The 27606-nt window shown below is 35.1% G+C and overlaps 1 protein-coding gene across 8 annotated transcripts; it reads left to right on the top strand.

The window, feature by feature from the left end:
- The first annotated feature begins 118 nt into the window (after positions 1–118).
- arhgef18a (rho/rac guanine nucleotide exchange factor (GEF) 18a) lies at positions 119–27089 on the top strand. Of its 8 annotated transcripts, none has more exons than XM_073915491.1 (22): positions 119–293; positions 1089–1125; positions 5290–5316; positions 7023–7149; positions 7908–8003; positions 8102–8242; positions 8348–8598; positions 10867–10992; positions 11116–11233; positions 11882–12151; positions 16337–16413; positions 16505–16683; positions 18600–18661; positions 18766–18951; positions 19275–19409; positions 19500–19609; positions 19693–19731; positions 21416–21463; positions 21573–22031; positions 23570–23828; positions 23957–24022; positions 25861–27089. In XM_073915491.1, exons 5-22 carry the CDS (start codon positions 7916–7918, stop codon positions 26031–26033), a joined length of 2787 nt encoding a protein of 928 aa, XP_073771592.1. In that variant the 5' UTR covers positions 119–293; positions 1089–1125; positions 5290–5316; positions 7023–7149; positions 7908–7915; the 3' UTR covers positions 26034–27089.
- The last annotated feature ends 517 nt before the right edge of the window (positions 27090–27606 follow it).

The following is a 27606-nucleotide window of genomic DNA, read 5'->3' as shown; positions in this document are numbered from 1 at the left end:
TGACTTCCCAAAGTTTTGAGAAGGGGCACTGGTGAGAAGACTAACTCCGCCGCCTTGAGTTCCCGTCATGCCTCGGACGAAGCAGCGCTGAAGTGCCCGTGGGTGTGTGTGTGCGCGCATGAGGACAGAACACCAGTTGCTCCCGAGTGTGTTTTTGTGTGTGAGCGAGCTGCACTTGTCGTAACCGACGGATGCTCAAGAAAAGAAACCGTCCGACAAAAGAGGACAGGAGTGTAAAGAAAAGAGCAAATACTGAAAACAGCATGAGAAAAAAAGTGGTTTCATTAGAAATGGTGAGTAGAAACTTTCGGAGCAAAAGTTTGCGCGAGCCCGAGCCTCTTTGTGTTTAAAGTTTGTCATCGAGGCCTCGTGTTATTACATTGACGCTGTGTCGTAGTAAAACATGTATACTCGTCAGCAGAACACTGTTTTGTCGTCGTCTAAAGGTAAATGTCTTTTAAGCGCTTCTTTTTGGAGATTTTCGTTGAGTATCATTCATCTGTCTGTACTGAGAAGTGTGACGTATGAGATCAGGAGCAGGAAAAGTTTCGCTGTGATTTCACTTGTGGGTTAACAAATGATTCAGCGTCAGTAATGGTGAAATAGCCAGCATCTTTATCTTTATTTGATCAGAAGTTTACATATCTGTTGTATCAAAAAGGTCAGTGAGATTTCGTATTTCCGATTGGATGTTTTCAGTGTTTACACTTGTCCTGTGGTGTGATGATGAGGAATGCGGGATGGTTTATCTGTTCGACCATTACATTCCTTGAATTCTGCTCTGATTAATGCCTGATTCGCTCAGGACACGCGCTTCACCAGGGTCAGCTCTGCAGAAGGGCTGAGTTTTGTTCCTGAGAAAATCAGTTTGTGCTAGATGACTAGGCATGTTATGCTGTGTAGCAGACACTTGCAAGTAAATCAATTTCTCACAGTTTACTTGTTTCAAGTTTCTTCTGTTGAACACAACAGAGGATGTTTTGAAAAATCTGTGGAAACCTGCACCCTGTATTTGTTTATCCTACTATGGAGGTCAATAATTACAGGTTTTCAGCTTTCCTCAAAATATCTTCTTTTGTGTTCAACAGAAGAAAGAAACTCAAAGGTTTGGAACCTCCTGAGGGTGTGAGTACATTTTTTTCATTTTGGGTGATCTATCCATTTAATCTAAAAGTGACTAATACACATTTCAAAAAAACTAATTGTCTTTAGTGAGTCATATTATAGATACTAGTGACTTATTAAGTACTTATTCATTTATCACTTTAAAATAAATCAAATTAACCTTAAACTGACTTAAAACTTATAAAATTAATTTAGGACATGATTAACTTAAGTTTAATAAGTTACAATGAGCTAAAAATGTATGTTATCAAGACTAATTGATCATATAGTTTTACACTGTAGTGATTGCTTATTATAATAGTAGTTTTAAGACTCCTTTTGAAGTTTTAATTGCTGATGATATTATTTATAAAACAATTTTATGTATACAAGGCCCATTTTAATTGTTTTAGTATTTTTGCCTCTTTTGGTTCAAGTAAAATTGAGTAGTCATTGCTTATGACTTCATATGCAGTTTGTAACTAACGTGATTAGAAAGATTTCAAGTACCGAAGATGACAGGCTCAAGCATAAGTAATAATACCAAGTATTTGCAAGCTAGATATTAATAATAACTATAAAGATGTTCAAATGTAGTTATTTCAAAGTAATAAATAATATTTCAAAGTAATCTGGTATCTAAAAGAAATGAAAGGCATAACATAACATAAATAGTTTGTTAGCAGTCATAAACTTGCAGGTAATATGGAGCTTAATCTCTGTAATTCTTTGCTACTATTCTAAATCATTATACCTGTGATCAACAGCTCACCAAATTCAGCCAAGCCATTACATTTAAAAACAATTTTTTAACAAAATGTTTTTAAATTCAAAGCTTGGTCATATAGGCAGTGAAGTTTTGTTTTAATAATCAGTGATTTATATTATGTACAATATGTATTCAAATGTAAAATGGCCATCTTAATTAAGTTTTAGTGTTTTTAAACTCCACACAGAAATGCCAACTGACCCAGCTGGGGCTCGAACCAACCACCTTGCTGTGACGCGATTGTGCTACCCACTGCGCCACCGTGATGCCTCAAATTTAGATTTTCAAAAGTAATAAATAATATTTTGAAGTAATCTGGTATCTAATTAAAATTAAATGCTACTAGTATCATAAATGGTTTGTTAGCAGTCATAAACTGGAGCTCGTTCTCAGTCATTTTCTGCTACTATTTAAAATCATTCTACCTGTGATTAACAGCTCACCAAATTCAGCTCTATCGCAGCAGATTCTCACACAACCTTGTCTTCTAGTAGTAAAGGTCAGCGTCTCTAAAGGTTACATGTAATCTTGTTTTTTGTGTGTGTGTGAGAGAAACGGGGAGGCTTTCTGTATTTTATCTGGCCTGTCGATATGTGAGAGGGGGAGGTTGGCTTCATGGTCAGATGCAGTTTGCAAACCCTGCATTTTCCACACAGTAACAGAACTAGTAAATCAGTTACAGTGTGTGTAAACAACTTCTCATATTTTGCTGCTGCTGAGTCCCATTAGCACTCCATGCCAGAGAGAAGCAGTTCATATTAATATAAACAGTAACCCCTCAATTAGCTTTTCATTTCAGAGTAATAGTTTTTAGTTTTTAAGAAAAGCAAAGATGGAGGAAGAGTCAAATTTCATGTGTCTCCGTGTAAAGGAAGGAGGGTGTTTTTGTTGTTTCTACCCTGTCGCAGACTGGAGCAGCCTGCTTTTCTCGTTTGACAGATAAGCGCAAACCTTGGCTGCGTTTCGCTTGCCTGTATTCATCTCCATCCAGCAGATGATTGAGGAGGTGTCAATCAGCAAGAAAGATGCATATTGTAATGAACCCTCCTACTGGAAGCTGCTATTGCATAACTGCTGAGGGAGGTCTGAGGGTTAAGTGTGGCAATCGTTTATGCATGTAGTGAATTCTTTTTATTTTATTTCTGGGTCCTCAAGCGATTTAAAATGCCAGGTCAGTGTCTATCTAAAATAATGAACAAATTAACACCGTACAGTAACTTGTAACTTGAAATTGGGAAAATTATTTGAAATGGATTTTATTTCTCAAATTCAGTTTTATTACAGATTTAAAAAATGTGATGGGCTTATATAAATATGTTCAAATGTTCGCATTTTATTGTACTAATTTGTATTGCAAACCAAACACCATAGAAACAGTAAAGTCCCTTTTTTAAGCATGTTTATTGAGGGATTGGGCTTGGATTGAACGCACTGGTGCCGTTGCCCTGTGGCTGCTGTCACATCATCCAAGTGGATGCTGCACACTAGTGGTGGTGTGGTGAGACCCCCCTCATAATTGTGTTCCTCACTCATATCACTCAGCCCTTAGGGATGTAACTATTTACAGTGAGCTTATCTAGCATTTGTTTTACACAGCAGATGCCCTTCCAGGTGCAACCCAGCTCTGGGAAACACCTAAATTCTGTCGCATTTACACACATACACTACGGCCAATATAGCATATTCATTTTACCTTTAGCGCATGTCTTTTTTGGGGGAAACCGGAGCACCCAGAGGAAACCCAAGCGAACACGAGAAAACATGCAAACTCCACGACTGACCCAGCCGGGGCTTGAACCAGCAACCTTCTTGCTGTGTGTCAACCACTAAGCCACCTCACCGCCCCTGCTATCTTTTAAAAAAAACATAAATTTCTTCACAACTTGAAAAGCCACCCTCGAATGTTTTTCTTTTCTTTAGATACAAGTAAGCCACTGCACTGTTCAGGTTTATAGCAGGCTTTGTATGTAATCAAATGATCAAATATGTGATGACTGAAGTCTCTTGAGATGTTAAAGGGTACATCATTATCAAGACCTCTAAGGCTTAATATAACAAGTAATGTCTTTTAATGAAAAATGAATTAGAAACCCAATAGAAGATTTACTTTGTTTACTTTTATTTTACAAGACAAAAGTAAAAAGTCTTTAATTTAATGCATTTTTGTTATTGACATAAAAAATGTAAGTGTCTGCTCGTGCAGCTGCATTTGAGAAAGAAATATGCATCCTAGTCAATATCCTTCTCATAATAGAGCACATTATGTGTTTATGACCAGGTTTTGATGGTTTGCTCTCTCATTTGTGCTAGTCTTTATGAATGAATGCGCTGTTTGAATAGCAGCTGAGCTCACACATTGTCTGGGCACTATTAAGCTTTTTTGTTGGTGTGTTCACAAGGTGTATCGTGGCCTTCACAACCATTGATCACTGTAACAACTGAAGTGAATTTCAGGTGAATGCTGATGACGTCAAAACAATGTGTACATTTGAAGCTTAACAAGGTTGTAGTGTGCTTCACATAGATTTTGTGAATTCTGCAACCTGTTTCTCATTCATTCATTCATTCATTGATTTTCTTATCAGCTTAGTCCCTTTATCAATCAGGCGTTGCCACAGTGGAACGAATCGCCAACTTATCCAGCACGTTTTTATGCAGCGGATGCCCTTCCAGCCCTAACCCATCTCTGGAAAACATCTACGCACACTCATTCACATTACGGACTCTCATACACTTCAGACAATTTAGCCTGCCCAGTTCACCTGTACCGCATGTCTTTAGACCACAGGTGTCAAACTCAGTTCCAAAAGGGCCGCAGCTCTGCACAGTTTAGTTCCAACCCTAATTAAACACACCTGATCAAACTAATTGAGTCCTTCAGGCTTGTTTGAAATCTACAGGTAAGTTTGTTGGAGCAGGGTTGGAACTAAACTGTGCAGGGCTTCGGCCCTCCAGGAATTGAGTTTGACACCCCTGCTTTAGACTGTGGGGGAAACCGGAGCACCTGGAGCAAAACCACGTGAACGCAGGGAGAACATGCAAACTCCACAAAGAAACGCCAACTGACCCAGCCGAGGCTTGAACCAGGGACCTTCTTGCTGTGAGGCGAAAGCACTACCTACAGTCAGAAGCCTATACGGGCTTATTCTGCCTATTTTCAATTAGCTCACTGTAAATAGTTAAATCCCTAAGGGCTGAGTGATATGGCCAAAAAAAAAAAAATACCACACTAAAAAGTTTTATCGCCCACCTGTTTCTCATCCTTATGTAATTCCAAACCTGTAAGTATGACAACTAATACTGTGGAACGTAACAGAAGGTATTTAAAGAATTTCTCTTTTTTGGTTAATGTGATGAAAGACTGGTGTTACAGGGTGCTTTTTAAAATCTTTTTTTTTTTTTTTTTTTTTATCTAGATCTTCCTCTGAACTCCACATAAGAAAGTGAGTCCACCCCACAGGAGTATTTGACACCCAAGTGCTACAATTCACTTTCCTACCCTAGAATTACCTTGATCACACAATAATGATTCTTCCTTCGTGTTTTGTTAGAACACACCCTTAGGTGTTCATATGTAATGTGCTATGTGTCTGTCACAGTGAATTTCCTATAATTGTCGTGAGTTTTCCCTATATACAGTACATGTTTTATTTTAAGCATTTGACTCAATATCAGTGTTGCCCAATACTACATGCAAAACTATTTAAAACAGCATTTCTCATTGTTTTGTCTGTGTTTGACATGTTGTGACTTCATAATAATTGAGAGACTTTATAGGGAATTTAGAAAGGCTTATGCTTTTTTCCTTATGTTTGAAGTCAACTGAAAAAATACTTTAATGATGTCCACGGGGTCTTTAATAGTCTTAAAGAGTCTTAAATCTCAAAAATAAAATTTTAGGCCTTAAAGTCCTAAATTACTTGTAGGTCTTAAATCTTTTTTACACGGATCTTAATTTTCATTTGTTTATGAAGAGCCACTCAATCTGGCCATTAACACTCCTACAATCACCAACAATTCATCTTAATAAAACTTTAAGTTTATCAAGTTTAAGTTTAAACTTTAATAAACTTTTTAAAACCTTACATTTTTATTTAAAAATATTTTTTTTTATTTCTAGATTTGTTTAAAAGTTCCCCATGTGTTTACTGTGAGGACACTGACCTGGACAGACTGTTGTACATACATTTTAGTTTATTAGAGTTTTTAAAACTTTTAAAACAATTGACCATTTTAAGTTTTATTTTAAATCAAGGTTATGCTGAAAAAAAGTATGTATATAACTAGAATTAACTTGTTTTGACATTATTTTTAAAATGTTGCTATGAAATAACTAAATTATTTAAATGTTTTATTATTCAATTATTATTGTATTATTACATTTATGTCTTAGAAATAAGGCGAATGATGTTATTTATCTAAGCAGATCTGCTTTATTTTTGCTTGCATTTGAATTTGTCTTTTGCTCTTGAACTTCTGACCAAAACCAAAACCAGTTTGCAGGTTTCAGAGAAGAAACAGATCGGTTATTTTACCCTGTTTTCCAAGTACTGAACTAGACCATTATTTTCTGTAACCTTGACCTGCTCAGTGTCAGTCACTTACTTGAACCCTCTGCACACACTACTTTATAAAAATCATTTGTTTTCAACTAAAACTATATTATATCTTCATATTACAAGTTCTTATTGGCGAAAAATCATTTTTGCATCTAGAGGTCGCGGTACACCATATATATCAGGGTCTATGATTAAATTATTGTTACATCCTTAATAAAATAGTTTGAAAGGAGAAACATTTTAAGAGTTTTTGCAAAGCAATTCTAATGTTTTGCTCCCTTACTAAAAACGTGCATTTCTCAAGCTAAATTATGTACTAGGATTAATTTAATTGACTGAATAATGATCTAAAATCAGACTGAATCAGAAATGTTTTTTTTTTTCAGTTTTAGAGACATGGAAAATTTCTGTACAAAATATTAAAGGTTAACTATATCTGTTTTTTGGGTATACCTGTATCCCCTTGCCCACTGCCATTTTTGGGATTATTATTTGGGACCAGAACATATTCAAGAACATGTGTATTTGGAAATTCCAAGATGCTCCTTTACATAATCAATGCAAAATGAAATTTCTGCTTTTGTGTTTAGGTCTGAAGTAGAATATTCATCATACGCTTGGCTGTTTCTGCTTCATGAGATACCAGGCATGACCCTCTCTCGGCACAGATAAACCTGCTTCCTCCAGCCTTCAACCTGGTTATCACTGTGTCCACAGGTCAGTGCTCTGGCTTTCTGAACAGTACAGCTGCTGAAGAATGACTTTATTTCTGGGAAGCAGCAGCATTGTTTTTAAATGATGCTCATTTACAATGCATTTGCAAAGTTTGAGCTATCTATATAATGATCCTGTAATTTAAGTTCTAAAACAAAAATGCCCTGTACCCAGGCTTTGTTTTATGAATTGTGATATTTTTAAGTAAAATCAGCAAATATTTTGATTGTTTTCAGCGTGAGTAAGCACTTTTGCTAATGTAATGATTGAGTTTGTATTGGAAATAGATAAAAATATATGCAATGCCAAACATCTCTGAATTCCCGAAGATGATCTGTTTTAATAATTTAATGATCCATTGCCCGCTTAATTTCTAAATCAATTTGCTCTTTTGAATTCATTATTTAAATGAACGATTCTATGAATCATCATCAGTGTGCTGCCACCTATAAATGGTTAAGGAACGTAAATTTATACATTACAGGCCTAAATCAGCCAAGGTGACCGCACAAAAACACACTCAGCTAAAAAATGGATTAACTGCAGTATTTGAATTACCACAAAATATTAGGATACACTTTTCTCTGTCAATATGGGACCTAGCAAGAACGTTTATTAAACTGATCAGGGTATTTCTATTGCTACAAAAGCTTTAAAAAATGGTCTTTTGAATTGACCATTTTTCAAAAAATCCTTAAAGCATTAATAATTTATTGAGAGAAAATAGCACATCCAGTCTTGACTTTCTTTTTGTTTTTCAGAGCATAAGATGGATGATATTGATTATTACAGAAGCAAGCCTCTGGCAGAGGAATCAAATTTCCAGACCACAAACTATGACGCCATCAGTATTGACGGTTGGACACGTCACCTGTTTAATTGATGTTACATGTGTATTATCATCACAGCACTTGTTTGTTGACACTAAGGCAAGTGTATCTCGTCATCTACACAGAATGCCATTATAATGTGCTGCGTGACGATCTGGAGTCCGATGCTCGGGACTTTGAGGCTCCCACCTGGAGTTTAGCTGTTGACCCACAATATTTGAAAAACTTTTCCAAAGATGCCGTCAAAAGACAGGATGTAATACACGGTAAGGGACTGTGGTATTTTTTTTTTTGTTTATTTGTTTATTTGTTTTTCATGAAATAATTTGAGCCATATTTATTTTAAATGGCTGTTAATGTTGTTCTCGCAGAGCTGATTCAGACAGAAATCAACCATGTGCGGACGCTAAAGATAGTTTTGAATGTGTACATTCGGGAGCTGCGTAACACCCTACAAATGGATGAGACACGACTGGAAAGGCTGTTTCCACAGGTGGAAAACCTGCTGGAGGTGCACCAGTTTTTCCTTGACAATCTTAAACTGCGAAGACTTGACTCTATGGAGCCTGGAAGCTCCCAGAATTACTGCATCCACAATCTTGGGGACATCCTTATCACACAGGTACCATTATTATATAACTGCTGTAGGATATTTATAGATTACAAATGTGATTCCGGACCACAAAAGCAGTCTTATGTGCAAATTGTCCTGAAAGCTGAATACATAAGCTTTCCGTTGATGTTTAGTTTATTAGGATGTGAGCGGAGTGGAGCAGCAAGAATTTCCACGCTCAAACTATTTTCTCTCTGTCTCCACTCCTCTCCGGGTTTTCCATCCGCATATGTATTTCAACAATAAATGCATTGTAAAAATTAATTCATTTAAGTGTATGTACACATTAGTTAAGGCCACCTGTAATAAAGTGTGAGCGTTTTTAAAACATGTAGTGTTGCATTACTTAAACTTACTTTACATTTTTATATTTAGTCTCTAGTTTAAAAGTAAAATAAACACCTCAGCTTAGTTTGCAGTGATCATTTTGTAAGGATCAGTATACATTACTTAGGATTCGACCTATTCTTCAGTAAAGGCTGTATATTTTGATTCATAAATAATGTAACTTACGTTTAACATGTTTAAGATGATGCGGTGCTGGATTGAGCTCGGAGTGAGAAAAAACCACAAAACTCAAGACTTTCAAAAATCAAGTCCTTGCTCCAGCCCAAATTTCACAGCTCTGCCCGCTTACTCTGGTTAGGATAGGACAATATTTACCAGAGATACAACTATTTGAAAATCTCATCTAAGGATTAAATCAATCTAAATATTCAAAAATCAAATGCTTAGCAATGCACAATACTAATCAAAAAATAGTTTGATATATTTACAGTTTGAATTAAAAAAATCCTCAATAGAACATTATAATAACTTCATATTCTGAAGATTTTTAGCAATGAGAGAAAAAAATTATTTCATTTTGACCCATAAAATGTATTTTTGGCTATTGCCAAAAAATATTACCGTGCAACGTTTGTGGTGTTGGGTCACAAATGTCTTAAAGCTTAGACTTGGTCAGCACATCTTATGGTTAAAAGCAACTATGCTTAGTTTGATTCTTGATTCACTCATTTGTCGATCCCATTCATTTTGCTCTACCCCATCTCTCCTATCACATCTCTACTGTCTTATCTGCAAACCTTAAAAAAGCCCCACAAAATCAGACTTGAAGATCAATATGTAGTTACTATATACAACAAAATGCATTAGACTTTTTTTATTAGATTAGACTTTGATTTTTCAGGCTGCATGCTATGGATCAGTAAACTGTTATAGCCAATGTCCTCCTTTATATGATTTTTTTTAGATCCACATTCCCCAAAGTTGAGCTAAGCGGCAGGTGCTTTCTGAAATGAATGGAATTATTGTTTCTGCATTCAATAAGGTTATTATATAGTTGCTCCAAAAAAAAAGTATTTGAAAATGCAAGCTGTACCTAACATGTAAATTATAATAAGTACTTCTATTATTAATTATAAATCATAATTAATTATAAATCAACAATAACAATATACAATACTATAATATAACAATATACACTACAAGAGACTTTTCAGACTACAACATCTTGTAATGAAACTGGTTTAAAAAATATATTCCTAGATTTTATTTTCCATGTAAAATGAGGATTACTAAAGTCTTCTATCTAGTCTAATTTAGTCAAATCCATATAATCTGTTGTCTCGAATATTTTTGTAATCATACAGTCTATAGCAGTGTACTTTGTACTACCTCGTCTGTCTATTTTATGCAGGTAACTTGTAGACACATTTTTACATGTACAGCCATTTAAAATGTGCATGATTTAAAAAATAAAATACATTTCAACATTTGCTCTTAATTACTATGTACTTACATTTAAATTGATTATTTGGTACAATCCACTCATTATATACATGTTTTTGCATTGAACTTATCTTTTAAAACATTATCTGCATGTAATTGTTTAATTAATTTCTGTACTTAATTTGTGTACTTATTGTTACACCGTTGACCCATCCCTTACACCTTAACCCACCTTAAAACTACCCATAACCACCTTAACCTTACCCGTATCCTACCTCAATAGCACCATAATTATTATACTTGTATAGTATCTCGATTGCAGTTATTACATTGCTCTTGTTTCATTTATGTAGCTAGTAGTTAAGGCCACTTATTTTAAAATGGGTTATATGAAAAGTAGTTGTATTTTTTTTCATCATGTTTGACATATCCAACATATTCTATGGTAAACTTAAGACATCTATGAAAAACTTTGAAAAAAAATCTTTCTGATTGAGTTTAAACATTTTGCTCTTTGAATGTCATGACTATGATTTTTATGTGCAGTTCTCTGGTGAAATAGGAAGCAGACTGCGGTACCTCTATGGCATGTTCTGCAGTCGTCACACCGATGCGGTCAACTTCTACAAAGACTTGATGCAAAACAACAAGAAGTTCCAAAATTTGATACGAGTAAGACTTGACGTGGACATCTGGCCAAAAAGCAAAAAAAAAAGAATAAATGTTTTAAATAATAGTATGTTGAATTCAGTGAATTCTTCAAATTTTGACCACAACATTCTTTTATGTCTTTAGAAAATATGTCAGCTGTCCATTGTACGGCGATTAGGAATACCAGAGATTATTCTCCTTATAACTCAGCGCATCACTAAGTACCCGGTTCTGTTTGAACGTGTCATTAAGTACACTGAAGGTATGTTTTTCAATGCATTCAAGAAGAAAGATTTGTTCTGAGTTGGTATAGTTTCTGTTTTTTTTTTTGTGTGTAAACAATTCAAAGTGCACTTTAAATTGTAAATGCTCATTTCTGTTCAAAGGGGATTGTATTCTTTAAAGTTACTTATGATGTGCCACAAATGCTGCATTTATTTGATCCAATTTACAGTAAAAAAAAAAGGAGCTTTAAGAAATATTATCTAAAGAGAACAATTTTTTTAGACAGCATGTTTAGAATCACACTTAATATAAATACAGAAGGCCTTTAGGTTGCTTTTTTTTAAATGATTCTTTGGATAATATGATACTCAAACATTAAATACCTATATGTATGAATGGAAGCATGTAGGTTAGCTATATTACAAGGTGTAATTGTGAAAATTTTGTAATGTAACATTTTGTCAACACCCCTGTATTTAATTGGCACATCAAAGGTAAATCTAAGGTTTTGTTTGTCTTCACTTTTGCTTGACTTGAGATTAAACCATGTTTTTTCAGAACAGAGATTCCCGTGTTTCTGTGTAATTGATGCTCATTGTAACAAACACAACCAGAACATGCAGGTTCATTAGACAGCATCAATGAGAGAGCATGATTAAGTTTTTTTTCCTTGTTCTTTTGACAGATGAGTCAGAAGAACAAATGGACCTGATAAAAGGGCTGGACTTTCTGAAGGACACCATAGCACAAGTGAATGCTCATGTGGACGAGGCTGAGAAAGAGGCACGGCTGAGAGAACTTAGCAGTAAACTGGAGCCCAAGTCCCAGGTGAAGATGACCAGTGGGAGGGTGTTTCGTCGAGAGGACATGCTGCAGGGAAAGAGGAAGCTGCTTCATGAGGGCATGCTCAACTGGAGGGTCACGAACAACAAAGGCAAAGGTGATAAGCATACAGGTGAGATAAAAATTACAGCTGGATTATCTAGTAGTTGTTCACCAATCTTGATTTTAAATGACCGATTCCTGCAAATTCCAATAAAAACATGAGAACAAGCAGTTTATTTGCTGAAATATCTGCAGTCATTTTAAATTACAAGCACTGTGATGACACTCCATTAGCTTTGATAATTGGAAAATTAGGTAGTATAATTTTAAAATCTAAAATAAAAGCATAATGATTTGACTAGCTTTTTGAAATTATTCTACATAAAAACAAACGGACATAACACAAAAAAATTGATAAGCTGAATAAAAATGCTAATTTACTCTCTTCCATTAGGTGGTACTAAACAGCAGGTATAGTGGTGTATATGCTTGTTTTCCAAATGCATTATTTTAAGGAAATAATAGTTTATTTTTCTCAACTAGAAATATCCAGCTCCAATGACATGATCGGAAATCGGGCCCGATTACATGGTTTTAGACTCAATCAAAATCGGATGTTACCTCCTGATCAGAACTCGAACATATATATATATATATATATATATATATATATATATATATATATATATATATATATATATATATATATATATATATATATATATATATATATATTAAAAATACCCTCGAAATATGTATAAATTCTCATTATTTTTTAACACAACTATAGGTATTCAGTGTCAAAGAGTAAAACCTCTTTCTTGACTTCACACAGAAGCAGCTTGAGGCGGAAAGCGCAAGTATGTCTGCGTTCTGGGGGTATCATAAGGTTAATGACAACAACAATGCCGTTTCCAACATTGCCATTGCCAACATTGTAAGATATGTTAACTTGACATTGCAAGAGGTGGAAAGCAAAAGGCTAGATTTAACACAACAAACCTGATGAGAAACCTCAAAAACAAACGTAGAACCTTGATTTGAAATTGCCGCTTCACCACTATTTCACAGAGTAAGCTCTGCCAGCCCTTTATAAGAAGATTTCTGAAAAACCACCTGGTCTGTTATTAGATGTACCCCATGTTTTGTTCACCACATATAGTTCATCCGTTGCTCCCACTTCTCTACCAAGCCTTACCACACAATGCAATGACTCCATCCTGAATCTGTTTCTTCGCTCTTCTTTATTCTTTTTTTTATGTATTATAGAAGTATCGGGTCGGGTTTTGGTAGATACTCAAAATCAAATGACTCTGACTCAAAGACAAACAAACCTGATCAGGACATCCCTATTCTCAAACTGTGGGCTGAGTTTTACTAGTGGGCCTCAGCGATCATGCAGATGGGCGGCTAGATAGCTTAAATTTAACTTTAATATTATGCTATAATTATTTGATTTTGGGGCATCACGGTGGCGCAGTGAGTAGCACGATCACCTCACAGCAAGAAGGTCGCTGGTTTAAGCCCCAACTGGGTCAGTTGGCATTTTTGTGTGGAGTTTGCATGTTTTCCCTGTGTTCGCATGGGTTTCCTCTGGGTGCTCCAGTTTCTCCCACAAGTCCAAAGACTTGGTATTTTGGGTAAATTGGGTAAGCTAAATAGTCCATAGTGTATGTGGTGAATAAGGCCGTACTTGCACTAGGTATAGTTGCCTCGAACCGGGCCAAAGCACGCTAGTCCCCCCTCCCGTCTCCCCCAACGGCCCACGCTCACACCACAAACAGGCTTCGGCACGTTTACATCATCGCTGCTGCGCTGTTCAGTGAAGCGCTCTCTCACTCAGCACAGTGGAGATTTCTCTAGTTATATCGTTTCAGTCGTTTGATATGCCGTCAAATATTTCGCCAAACAGTCCTTAGGGATGCGGGGACATCCTAAATCTCTCGTGCTGCATGAATGAGGAGGTCTGCTGAAGGCGCGCAGCTGTTGTGGAGTGAGGAGTTTGCGTCTTTAATAAACTACGGCAGTTTGCGTTCACTGAACAGTAAGAATTATTAATAAATCCATATGAAACAGTCCCTTAAAAGTCACGTCTCGCCTTCAGTTTCAGGCTTTGGCGCGTTTTGCACTCACACACAAGTGTACCGTGCCAAAGCCCAAGTGAACCGCGCTCAGGCCCACCTCTTCCAACCGGGCCAGGGCCGGCCAAGTGAACCGTGCTTGAGCCCGATTCAGCGCACTCACACTTCTCAAACGATCCGGGAAACGGGCCTGGGCACGGTACGGATGGCATAGTGTGAGTAGGCCCTAAGAGTGTATGAATGTTTCCCATTGATGGGTTGCAGATTGATGGGACATCCGCTGCGTAAAACATGTGCTAGATAAGTTAGCGGTTAATTCTGCTGTGGCGACCCCAGATTAATAAAGGGACTAAGCCAAAAAGAAAATGAATGAATAATTTTTTAATTTTGTTATTAAATATGTCATAGTAAAATGATGGAAGTAATGACATTTCCCGTTTTCTTTGATGGATTACTTTTGGAAAAAAACAGCCACACTGTTAAATACAGACCTAACTGCAGCTTAAACTTGTTACTGCTTCAGGCCAGCTAGGACTACATTTTCAGTTGTTTAAAGCAATCAGTCAGGCTAATGTAAAGAGTTATAATTACCAGCTCACGTGTTCCTCAGGTCTATGACTAGCACCTTGTCAGATTCGCACGAGTCCGTTGATTCACAAACTATGTGTGCTCTCTTTTTATGAACACTTTAAAATATCTGCATAGTAGTGCAAAAGAAAGTTCTGCGAGTGTTTTATAACGCTCACTTGCTCGTACAGAAGGATCTAGAGAGATTTGGTAGTGTTTCAGTAGTGAACAGCTGTTCACTGTTCCTGTCAGCGAACTCCCAATAATATCCAGCAGCAAAACAAACTACCTTTAGATTGATGCGTTTCAACTGGTTTAGAGTGTTTTTACTGTATTTTACATTCTTCTGTTTATTTATTTCATGGATATGAATAATAGATCAATAGTAGTCCAATATATATAATGTTTCGCTCTTTATAAAATGCTAGGTTATGCTGTTTAATACACCCCCACATTTTTGTGGCTTTGTCATTGTTGGGATACTCTATTAAATCTGGAAGCATTAACAACTGATAATGAAATATATATTGTTATTGCTCAACATGCAAAAGAATTCATCAAGACTGCATTTTTGCCAGATCGCCCAGCCCTAGTGAGGAGTCCATTACAGCAATCCAATCCATGTTTTTGAGATGATAGTATGCTGATTTAGTGACTGCTTTGACGTGACTGAAACTTAGATCTGACTCAAGAATCATACCAAGATTCTTGACCTTATTTTTTGCTGTTTGACCCCGAGAGTTTTTACTGTATTTTACATTTTTCTGTTTATTTTTTTAGTGGATTTGAATATTAAATCAATAGATGAATTGTAGTCAATCCAAAATATATATAATGTTTAGCATTTTATAAAATGCTTTAGAAAAATAATAGAATAAAAGTAGGCAAAATTATTCAAAATAAATGTTTTGTTAATGAATAAAGGTTTTAAATAAGCATTTATTCTAGACAATAAGTTTAAGGGAAAATGTCATACAGGTGGGCCTCCAAAATATTTTCACAGAAAAGAAGGGGTGAAAAAGCTTGAACCCCTGCATTATGGGGAGATCATCTAAACTTTTCTGGAAACTGTTGGTTCCATTCATGGATACCCTTATTATCCCACAACCATGTTTAAGATTTTTTCCCCATGTTTCCTATGCATTGTGTACAGTGAGCTTCTCTATCTGTCATAGGTGCTGCTGATATGTGTTTCTGTCTGGGTTTTTCAAATTCAACCATAATTCACACATACCATGACATTAAAAGATGTGTATATTAAGCCTGTGTATATAACATCAATTATAAGTTTTTACTCTAATTAGCTGCATTTTCAGCACCTCTTAAGACTTTCTTTAACATACTTTGTACTATAAACAATGGTAGTGCACCTTTTGATTGAATTAATGTGAAAAACAGTTACTGGCCGGTCATTATGGAAAGTATTTAAACGCCCTTAAATATTTCATTCTTTGTTATATTGCAGCCATTTGCTAAAATAATTTCAGTTGCTTGTTAATGTACACACACAATATTGACAGAAAATCACAAAATTGTTGACATTTTTGCAAATGTATTAAAAAGAAAAATGTATTCAGCTTCTATGTGGTATCCTGTTATTTCCTGTCACTTGTTGGCTCATATGAAAGGTGACTGACATTTCTATATATTCTCTCATATGCCTTCAGATGTTATCGTCTTGCTGTTGTCTGATGTTTTGCTGCTTTTACTGGAGAAAGATTCCAGGCTTACCTTTGCCTCTCTGGTGAGAAGGATGTCATTATTTGCATTTCTGTTATGTGTAATATACAGTTGTCTTTTAATAAATGTCATCTGCCTGTTGTGTGCGCCTGTAGGACGGTAAGCCTGCTGTGATCTCTCTGCTGAAGCTCATTGTACGTGAAGCAGCTCACAACGAGAAGGCCATGTTTCTTATCTCAGCTTCTTTGGACACTCCTGAGATGTACGAGTTTCACACCTCCTCTGCAGAAGAGCGCAACACCTGGACAAACAAGATTTGGAAGGCAGTGGAGTGGTGCGTTTATACAAATCTTTTTAATGCACATTAAAATATTTGGGGTTGATTTATTTATTTTTTTCTTCTTTTTTCCTCTCACTTTGTACACATTAACTTTTTTTAAAATGTTGAAAATGGTCTCCATCAATAGCCTAGTGGTCGGTAGACCTGTTACATAATCAATATATTGACTTCTCGGACTACACATGAATATGACTTCAATCATTTTTGGTGATGCAATATATATCGCCCATACATAAACATCTCTATTGAAGGTGTCAGTATGCTTAAAAAACACTATAGTATTTACTATAAATTACTTTAGTATATTTTCATGTGGGTGTCTGACAGCTGAAAATAGATCAGGTAGCAGATAATCGCAGCCTCTGTTACGTTTTACCTTTTGCACTTTTTTTGTTAACATTTATTGTTATTTATATAGAATTAGCTTTTTTCGCATTCTGATTCCAAAGCCTAATTATTAAATTGTTAAAATGACTATACTTTAATTAAATAGTCTGAAGAATAAAATCTTATGTGTTCTTTGGAAGGGTGTACTTGCATTGATACTATATTCTTGCATATGATATTATATTGGCACTCGGGTGTTATATAATGAGTGTCATAAAATGCAATAAATTTTGCTGCGATATATCGTACAACACAAAATAGATATCTTGACTGGTCTAATGGTCAGTGCTCCAACATTTAGCGGAACTGTACTGCAGGCGTCCTGATTTAAAATCCTGACTCTCAGACCTTTTCCAATTACCTCTGTTCCTACACCCCTTTCCTGATTACCACATAATATACTATACTGTTTTATCATAATAAAGTTTTTTAAATTTGGCAAAAATGCCAATAATAAATGTTTAAAACAATTTTAATTGACCTAGCTACCTAATATTTCTGTGGATACTGATATATTTATATTTCATGGAATCTATGTGGAGCAGATCTAAAGTGTTTCATTGATATCCTTTATAACATTATATGACAGTGTTGTCTGTTCACCCTAATTGAAATAAACATTTCTTTCAAGTATTTTATTTGACCCCAAACTATAGTGTATATTGTAATAAAACGTAATTCATTAATCCTAGTTCTTAGTGGTGATTAATAATTGAATTTGAAAGCTTATTATCCTATGCTGTCCGTCGGAGGCAGCTAAATGTGTGAGATTGTTACAAACAAAGAGTGAATAAAATGTATCTGATTTGGTTAATAATGAAAATTTGCTATTGACCATAGTAATAGTAGCTATTCCATAGTAAACAAAGCATCCATAAAAAAAACAAATACCATGGGAGTCAAGGTTTCCAACATTTTTTAAAAGATCTTCTTTAGTGTTAAAGAGAAGAAACTCAAACCGGTTTGGTATAAGCGAAGGGTGAAACGATGATAGATTCTTTTTTTTTTTTTTTTTGTATTAACTATCCCTTTAACAATCACTTCTACCGTATGATTTAGTAGGCTCACATTGCTAGTTTTGTGGTGAGCAATTGAAAAAAATGTTTGCCCTTTTAATTTAAAATTGAAATCTGAAAATGCACTTTCTGTTTGTTTTGAGTTAAAGTCTCAGATAACGTCTGTATGAGGCCCCTTCAGCTGTCAGTTTTGACAACAAACAGAAATAGTGAGCTGGAGGAGACTGTTTGGTTGTAACAGCTCAAAGTAAAAAAGAGCCACGCCCACTGTTTTCTCAATTATTATTCTGTTTTTCTAGGAACTACGTCACAATATTAAAAATAAAAAAAATGTTGCAGACTCCGGGTTATGTAGACTTTAAATTTCTTTTTTGACGCCACTCTAAGCTAATGTTAATCTATGGTCAAAAGGTTAATCAGGCGGTTATGATGCCTGTTAATGGGTCAAGATTTATTGTAAATGTTAGCTAAATATTAATATTGTTTCTAACATTCTGGGTGTTTCAGCTGTCCAGACGTAAAGGAAGAAGAGCCAGAAGAACTCTCTAAGAAGATCTGGGAATTTCAAAGTAATGTGCAGATTTACTCATTCGCAGTCTGGGATTTTAGTCTTCCATTTTTCTTCAGTAAAATGAACAGATGTCAGTTTTAACACTTGCTTTTTTCTGAGTAGGAAAGCTGTGTGTGCACGATGCCTCGATAGAGCAGCACCTGACAGAGAAGCTGAAGTTATTCTCCAGCATAGCAGCTTCAGTGACTGGTGTTTCAGACACCTCGACGAGTGAGCGCCATCCGCTACGTGGGAATGCAGCAGAGCCCCTGCAGGGAGAACGACTACTCACCGGAGCCCTGAAAGATGGTGAGATTTACACTGCACAGTACAAATGAGAATTTCACTATTGACCCCTTAATGCTTTTTTGAGTCCTTTGTGCATTTTAAAAATGGGTTGCGAGTTCTCAGCTGATTCAGTAAGACAACAGCCATACAGCTATGCACATATGAGCTTGTTTAGCCCAGTACACAGCATTGTTTGGATTAATTTACTTTTTTAAATTCAATTCAATCACCATATGTTTCAATTAAATACATTTTCCTAGGTTGGGCATCCCTTTGGGCCACTACTGAATAAAATATTAAAGCATGGTGAATTTTTATTTGAAAGTTTCAATCCCTTTCTACAGTGGAGAATCTACAGAACTTGCTGGTGATGTGTGAGCAGGGCCCAACTCCTTTCACTAGTAGGGCAACGGATCTGGTCCTGAAGAAGCCCCATGCTGTTACAGGCTTGGAGAACAATACTCACATGTTACCTGAAAGTAAGACAATCTATCTGCAACATATCTACTTTATTTACCAAATTAATGTTTATTTAAGCAATTGACAGATGAACCATTTGTTTTTTTTAGATGGTTTTGAGAGTTCAATGGAAAGCATGGGAGACAGAATTCAGGTGGCCAACACAGACTTAGACCCTCAGCTAAGAGAACTTCATTTAAGTGAGAACCAGGAGCTGTCGGTGAGCTGATACTACAGTATCACACTGACTGTTTTTCTGTGGTAATGGTGTTAACCAGTCTATTTTTGCTTTTGATCCATTAGGCAGATGAGAATTTGTCAGTTCACTTTCCTAAAGCAGAGGTACGAGCTAATTTTTTAATGTCTTTATCTAAAGCACCTAATGGCTGACACTGTGATGACTTTAAAGCTAGCTGTTCAGCGTTTAATAAAACTATGATCATTTATTTACAATAGTGACATGTATGGGAGTTCAAATCAGATTTAGTTGGATTAAAAAATGTTGCTGCTATATTGTATTGTTTGTTCTTCCTAACTCTAAAGTTGTTTTAATATACTGTATGTGTGAAAATTAAAAAAGGTCCCCTACAAAACATTCCTTTTAACAAAATGTTTGTAAAATGAGCTATTTTAATCAATTGCCTAAAGTTTATAATAGCAGTATACTTTATTGTCATCAGAAGAAAATTTGTTATGGACTATGTATTGCTGTAGATATCCAAAAATAATAATAATACTATTACCGTTGTTATTTTACATTTTTTCAACTTTGTTTTCATATATATATATATATATATATATATATATATATATATATATATATATATATATATATATATATATATATATATATATATATATATATATATATATATATATTTATATATATATTAGCGCTGTCAAAATTAGTGTGTTAACGCATGCTATTAATTTTTTGCAGTCCACTTAGAATCCAACATGGAAATCATTGTTTTCTTTATTGGCATTGATTGTTTTGAAATTTAAATGTCAATAACATGCCTGTGTTTTAATTTCTTTAATAAATATGGCTATCAAGCCAGGATCTTGATGGTTTATTGTGGGTATGTTGTTTACATGAAGAAATCTGTGTTACAAGTTTAACAAAAATTCCATTAAACAATTATATTTTGAATTTTAATTCTAATAAACAATTATATTTTGAATTTAAATAGTTTTTGTCTTGCGTTTACATTAATTTTAATTTTACATTTGAATAGCCAAAATTACAAGTTTCAGTATTAAAATGTGATTAATCGTGATTAATCGCGATTATTTTTTTTTTAAAGGTGCGATTAATTAGTAAAAAATTTTAATCGATTGACAGCACTAATATATATATATATATATATATATATATATATATATATATATATATATATATATATATATATATATATATATATATATATATATATATATATATATATATATATATACAGGTTGCTTTACAATATTATATTTGTGCATATACATTGGTTTAGTAAGTACTAAAGCCAAATCGAGAGTTATTCTAATAAAATAACTTACAATAATGCTTAAAAATTAGTAGCCCAAATGTACATGTTAGGGAAAAATATTATATAAAATTTGCAAAAATAGCAAAAATCAAGAAAAACTAAAAATATACACAATTTTGTTAATGTTTTAGGTTGTCATTTTTTTATTTAATTGTATTATCTTTCAATTTCTAAAAATGTTCTGTGACTAAAATATTATTTTAATAAATACATCTGTTTAATGCATCAATATGTATTACGCATATTCACTGAGAAATACTCATATGCTGAGCACTGTATTGTGTAAAAACAAACTTTATTTTGGATGTGATTAATTTTTCTCCAGAACTAATTCAAATTAATTTAACACAACCTGTTTCCTTAATGTTAACTATTGGGATTTTTTAAGTGTTACATTTACAGATTTTATGCTTCAGCATTAGGTTTACATTTGCATCTTTATTATGACAGCCAGTGTCAAAATACTAACAAAATATTTTTCTCCACAGTTTTATTCCACTGTATCTCAGTTGTCTCGGAAACTCTACAGCCTTCAGGTATTTCACTCTAGTTATTATCAGATAATTTCTTAACTTTTTTTTCATTGAGGTCTTATCTGTGTAGACCCACATCAACCCAATAGATCTCTGTTTCTTCCCTTCTCAGTCTGTGGTCCAGCAGCTAGAAAGCCACATCAAGGTTCAGCATGCCACTATTGAGGAGCTGAAGTCCCGACCACGGGGAAACTCTCTCTTGGAACAGGAAAAGCACCGGAACCTGCACAAGCAGAATGAGGAGCTGGCCAACTTCCAGCGGCTCCAGAACCAGCGCCTACAGGAGCAGAGACAGTGGGAGCAGGAGAGAGAGAGGCAGATGCTGCAGGCTGAGGCCAGGGAGAAAGAGCTGAGGGAGAGAGAGATGGCATGCAGCAGACAGGAGGAAATGCTGGCTGGGGAAAAACAAGAACTGGCCCGGTGTAGAGAAGAATACCAGCAAGATCTGGAGAGGCTGCGAGAGTCCATGCGCTCTGTGGAGAAGGAAAAAGAAAAACTAGAGCTGCAGAAAAAATATAAGAAAAATGAGAATGTGCCTGTAGTCTATCCGCTTGAAAATGAACAGATACAGGTTAACACAATAATTTAATTTTTTGCATATATATTTCAGTGACTGTAGTTTCAATAATATGTATAGATTTCATACATATTTAGTGCTAATGTTAAACAAAGAATTTGTTTATTAAATAAATTAGAGGGAACTTCTGATTTAAAGGGCACCTATTTAACCCCTTTTACAAGATGTAAGATGATTCTCCAGAATCAGTCTGTAAAGTTTCAGCTCAAATACCCATCAGATAATTTATTAAAGACTCCAGAATTTTGAACTTTGGTGTCTAAATACATTGTAGCTGTTTTTGTAGTCTGTGACTTTAAAAGCAAATAAGCTCCTTCTCCCCGCCCTCCATTCCCATGTGCGTGTCCGTTTCTAATCATGCGTTACATCAGATAAAGAGCAGTCAGTGATAGAGACTGATATGGATGAAGCTAAAATACAGCACATTAGTCAAAAATACCAAGTAGGTTTATTTGATGTATTTGTGGTGGAGTTTATTCAAGCCTTTCTAAAATGATGAGTCTCGCACAAATGCCGACACACCCACCACATATTAGTGTTTACTGACACCATGTGGCCATGGTGATCATAGCGGCTAAGAATTAGATGGCGATTTTACTGTCTTTATTACAAACATGCTCTGTTTTAAATACATATTTAAACTTATACAACTTTTTAAAAATCTCAGAGAGTTTGAACTAATATTTAAATCCTGTTTTATTTGCAAAAAAATGTTCTGTGGACATGTGTATACAAGTTTTTATTCAAACATGGCGCCTGTCAGTCAATTTTTTAGGCAGTGAAAATTGCATTTCTAATTCACATTGCGGTGGGCCCGAAAATCACAGTGATTTAGGCCTTATTTTAACGTCAGGAAATTTTAAAAAAGAGACTTGTTGTGTTTATATCAATCCAATATGACAGTGGGCACACTATACATACACACAGTTCTGTCCAAACAGCTTACAAAAGTTGATTTTTATCATAGGTGTTCTTTAAAAAAAAAAAAGATTAAAGTTGTTCTCACAATGTAAATTCACTCACCATTTCTTGTCCCAAGTGGTTGTAAACCTTTTGGAGTAAATTTTTTTTTTCTGGTGAACACAAAGAAGATATTTTGAAGAATGTTGATAATCAGTAGGATTGACAGCCAAGGATCAATTGAAGTAAAAAAAAATTGTCATCTTCTGCGTGCTAAATAATAAATGAATAATGTTAACAGAATTTACATTTTAGGCTAAATTAACTCTTTTATATGCGTTTATATACATTTTAGCAGTAGTAACAAAGCTTGCATTCTAATCCTACCCATATGAAACGTTTATGTGATTAATTAATATTACTCAGTAGATAAATTAATAAATACACTGTAACAAGGACACCTTAATGTGTAACCCGAGTGGAGTTAGATGGTAGATGGTTTTATATGCATTGTCTAAGGAAACATGAAGGTATTTCAGTTCAAATTGTTTTTAAAATAAATATCACTGAAGTAACTTGTTACAGAAGACAGTATGTGAACTCCTGACTCATTAACTTGTCTTTCTCTCTAGATACCGCCACCTTACCCTATATTGAACATAGTTTCTCCAGGCTTCACAGAGAGGGCTCCTCTAGTTCCCCCACGCAGAGAGAGCATCACTGGTTCACTTGTTAAACCAGAAGTGCCCATCCACCTCATTAGCACCACCAACCAAACCCTCAAAGCTGGCTCTGTCCAACAGAAGATACCCACCAAACTTGCTGCTCAACCTAAAGGCAAAGAGAAGCACAGCAAACACAGGAACTCCCACCAACGCACCAACAGCGCAGGTAACAACTGCTTGACAAACACTGGCTGATTCTGTTTTTATGGGATGTAGTTTAAGGATTGTGTTATAGCTTAAATGTCTTCTCACTTCTAGCTGGCATAGAGGTGTCTCATGTCGTTCCCATCAAAGTTGCAGGAAGGGAAGGAGGCAGTTTAAAAGCCATCAGGTCCAGCAGTCCTCATCATCTCCATCCAGGTAAATTTAATGATTCTATGCCTTATATCTCACATAAAACTGCTTTCTCTGTTAGATATTTGGTTCAGAAACCTTTGTTTTTAGCAACAGTGGCTGTTAAGTGAACTGCAGCCAATTACCTATTACTGCTTGTGCTCATATGAGTACAATAATATATAGGATGCACCAAATTTAAAATCCTGGTCCAAAACCAATGCACTTGCCACAGCCATATCACCCTGCAGCCCAAGAACAGACGCTCTCTGAAGCTAAGCAGGGCTGAGCCTAGTTAGAACCTGGATAGGAAACCACATGAAAAAAACTGTTGCTGTTTGAAGTGGTGTTAGTGAGGCCAGCAGGGGGTGCTCATCCAGCAGTCTGTGTGGGTCCTAATGCCCCAGTATAGTGATGTGGACACTGTCAGGAGAGCCATTGCCTGACTAGGGTTGTCACTTTACTGGAATTTAAAACCAATCGGTACTGAAATTTTAAAAACGTCCATTTCCCACTAACATTTTAGCAATGTTCCTAAGCAGCGCTGATTTGCCATTGTGTTTACATGCTCAACAGAAATGACTGTGATTATCCTTGAAGGTCATCGTTTCACCAAACTCATCGCTGTTTAGTGCATCTAACCACAGATACAGGGACACTGGAGCGTTTTAAAGCCACGATTCATCAGCAGATCACTCCTATGTCAGCTTATAGACAAACCAGCTGATTTGACTTTAAAACACTCCAGTGTCCCTGTATGTGTGGTTACACTCAAGTAAACAACGGTGAGTTCAGTGAACTGATGACCTTCACGGCCTATCACAGTCATTTCTGTTGAGAATGTGATCACAATGGCAAATCAGCACTGTTTAAGAACGTGCTCAACAGCGCTTAAATAGACGTGTTTAAAAATTTTGTACCGATTGGTATTGAATTCTATTATCTTGACAACCTTATGCCCATCCCAAACCATTGAAATGAATGGGTTTCATATGGCAGAGCTTTTCCGCTTCCAGTGTGAAAGTGGCTTCACTCCACGCATTGACTGGGCCTGGATTGAGAGTGAAACAAGCACAGCCTTTTTTCGGCTCATATTTTCCGCTGTTTTTCTTTCTTTAGCCAGTACTGGATGATAAATTTTTGGCGGGCGAACATTTGGTGCATCCAAGTAAAATACAAGAAACTTAATGTCATCAAATTCCCCGATATACTCACAACAGTTCTTTTTCATTTTGTGCCTAGAAGATAATATAAGTTGGAAATATTTTGTGTTTATGTGCATATATATATATATATATATATATATATATATATATATATATATATATATATATATAATGGTAGATATATATATATATATGGGGGGGAGTACTGATTATAAACATTCAGACACTGTCACTAGTGCTGATTAGGTGAATATTATGCATCAGGGGACTCAGAGACATTCTTTATAATTTGGTCCTATTCACATAGTCAGAAGTCCAATGATCTAATTTTCTTTCCAAACTCTTCTCACACTGGCCATAAAAATCAATGGGTCTCATTTTAACTAATGAAATCTTATTGTAATCTATTGAATGAATTAATAATAATTATAAACATGAACTAATTATGAACAACGAACAACTGTATTTTCATTAAGTAACGTTACTAACACAAATGCTGTATTTAATGTATCGTTTATTGTTTGTTCATGTTAGTAAATCTATTAAGTAACGTTAACTAATACACATACATACATGTTGTAAAGCGGTAACAATCAATGAGATAATGCACCATACATTTCAATCTAACATGAAACCTCTTTAAACCACTCATACTTGCCTTTCTGCATTAGTAAATCCTTTTCTGTGATGTTTCTGCAGATTTATTTACCCATCCAGATAAGTTGTCCAGCTCCGTTTCTTCTCATTCGGGAAACTCCAGCCGGAAGCACAACCACAGTCATAACTCTCACACTTCTAGCACACACAGCACCCATTCAGGACATCGTAAAACCAAAGACAGCCCAAATGCAGAAGACATTTTTTTCTTTTAATTCTCCTGCTTGATCTGTGTGACTGTAATACGGATGCAGAAAGTGACCGTTATTTCTCATACATGACATACACTGGAGGAATTCATGTCTTTCAAAGAATTACAATCAATTCTTTTCTGCTTTTATTCTGACTTAAATTCTGTTGAATTGATATAAGGCATTAACACGGTTGGGTAAAAATAATCTATTTAGGAGGAAACTCGATCATACCTAGCTGAGAGAGTTTAATGGCTCTTATTAAATCGGTTTTATTTTTGTGGTCTTAACAGCTGACAGTATCTCTTAGTATCTGTAAAATCATGTTCTGATCCATTGCAGAGCAGTCATTAATGATTTGTCATTCCTGTAAATAGCCAGTTTTAGTTATTTATTTATTGTGATTTTAATTCAGGGATGTTTGATCCTCTAAGCCAGGGGTCACCAATCTCGGTCCTGGAGGGCCGGTGTCCCTGCAGGATTTAGCTCTAACTTGCCTCAACACACCTGCCTGGATGGTCCAAGTATACCAAGTAAGACATTGATTAGCTTGTTCAGGTGTGTTTGATAAGGGTTGGAGCTAAAATCTGCAGGACACCGGCCATCCAGGAACAAGTTTGGTGACCCTTGCTCTAAGCATTACACTGGAAAGTCTTATAATAGTAGATCTATTTAATGTGTGGAATATGGTTTGTTTAAAGTGTAAATGTCCTTTCTGGGCTTCTGTCAACTGGAAACTTGTTATATTTGAGCAAATATTTTCTAGTATTTTAGAACAAATAGCCTTAAATGTTTTTCTTTGACAGGGGATAGATGCGCTTCACTACTAGATGTAAAATGTATCATGGCTTATATTATTTTTAATTTCATTCGAGTGAGATGCTGTTTAGCCTGGAAATGATGCTGTTGGGTCCCTATTTTGTACATTTTTTATTTTGAGAAAATACCAATGGTCTTAATGAGCAATTGTACATTTATAAATGATGCAGAGCAAATACTGCTTTCTTGGTTCTCCAAAAGAGAAAGTTGTGCACTTTTAAGTGCTTGTTAACTGCTCAATTACATGAACAAACATAAAAATGTGTGCTCAGTTTTACTTTACATTACTTGTCTTTACTATAAAAATATACTGTATAATAATGAGATAACAAAACATGATGTTATACTTGGACATAAGGATGATCTGTTTGTTTTAAAACCCCTTCCCTAGCAAAATAAATCTGCAACAGTCAAATGGTACAAGTTGGGCTAGTTATAAAATCCAATCCATTTCAAAAGTAAAAGTGACATTTTACTAATTAAAATATATATACAATTATTATAATAAGTAAATGCATATATAGGAAGATCATATTTGAGGGTCTGTGGGAACAAAACAAAGGGGGAAAATAAGGAATATTTTCAATAATAAAAAAAATATATTAAAAAAAAAAAAAATATATATATATATATATATATATATATATATATATATGTGTGTGTGTGTGTGTGTGTGTGTGTATACATACACACAAAAAGGAATAGATTGAAATAAATTATCATAAACCTTATAAAAAAATAAATATTTAAGCTAATTAGAATGACATTAAAGTAAGTG

Source organism: Danio rerio, chromosome 2, assembly GCF_049306965.1.
Source record: "Danio rerio strain Tuebingen ecotype United States chromosome 2, GRCz12tu, whole genome shotgun sequence".
NCBI lineage: Eukaryota > Metazoa > Chordata > Actinopteri > Cypriniformes > Danionidae > Danio > Danio rerio.
This window is presented reverse-complemented; position numbering and strand designations above follow the sequence as displayed.

Excerpts from the sequence above, each read along its gene's own strand:
- arhgef18a (XM_005171284.6), top strand. The coding sequence starts at position 7,916 with ATGGATGATATTGATTATTACAGAAGCAAGCCTCTGGCAGAGGAATCA. Across the intron at positions 8,599-10,866 it reads GGGACATCCTTATCACACAG|TTCTCTGGTGAAATAGGAAG; the intron begins GTACCATTATTA and ends TTTTATGTGCAG. Across the intron at positions 16,684-18,599 it reads ATTTGGAAGGCAGTGGAGTG|CTGTCCAGACGTAAAGGAAG; the intron begins GTGCGTTTATAC and ends TGGGTGTTTCAG.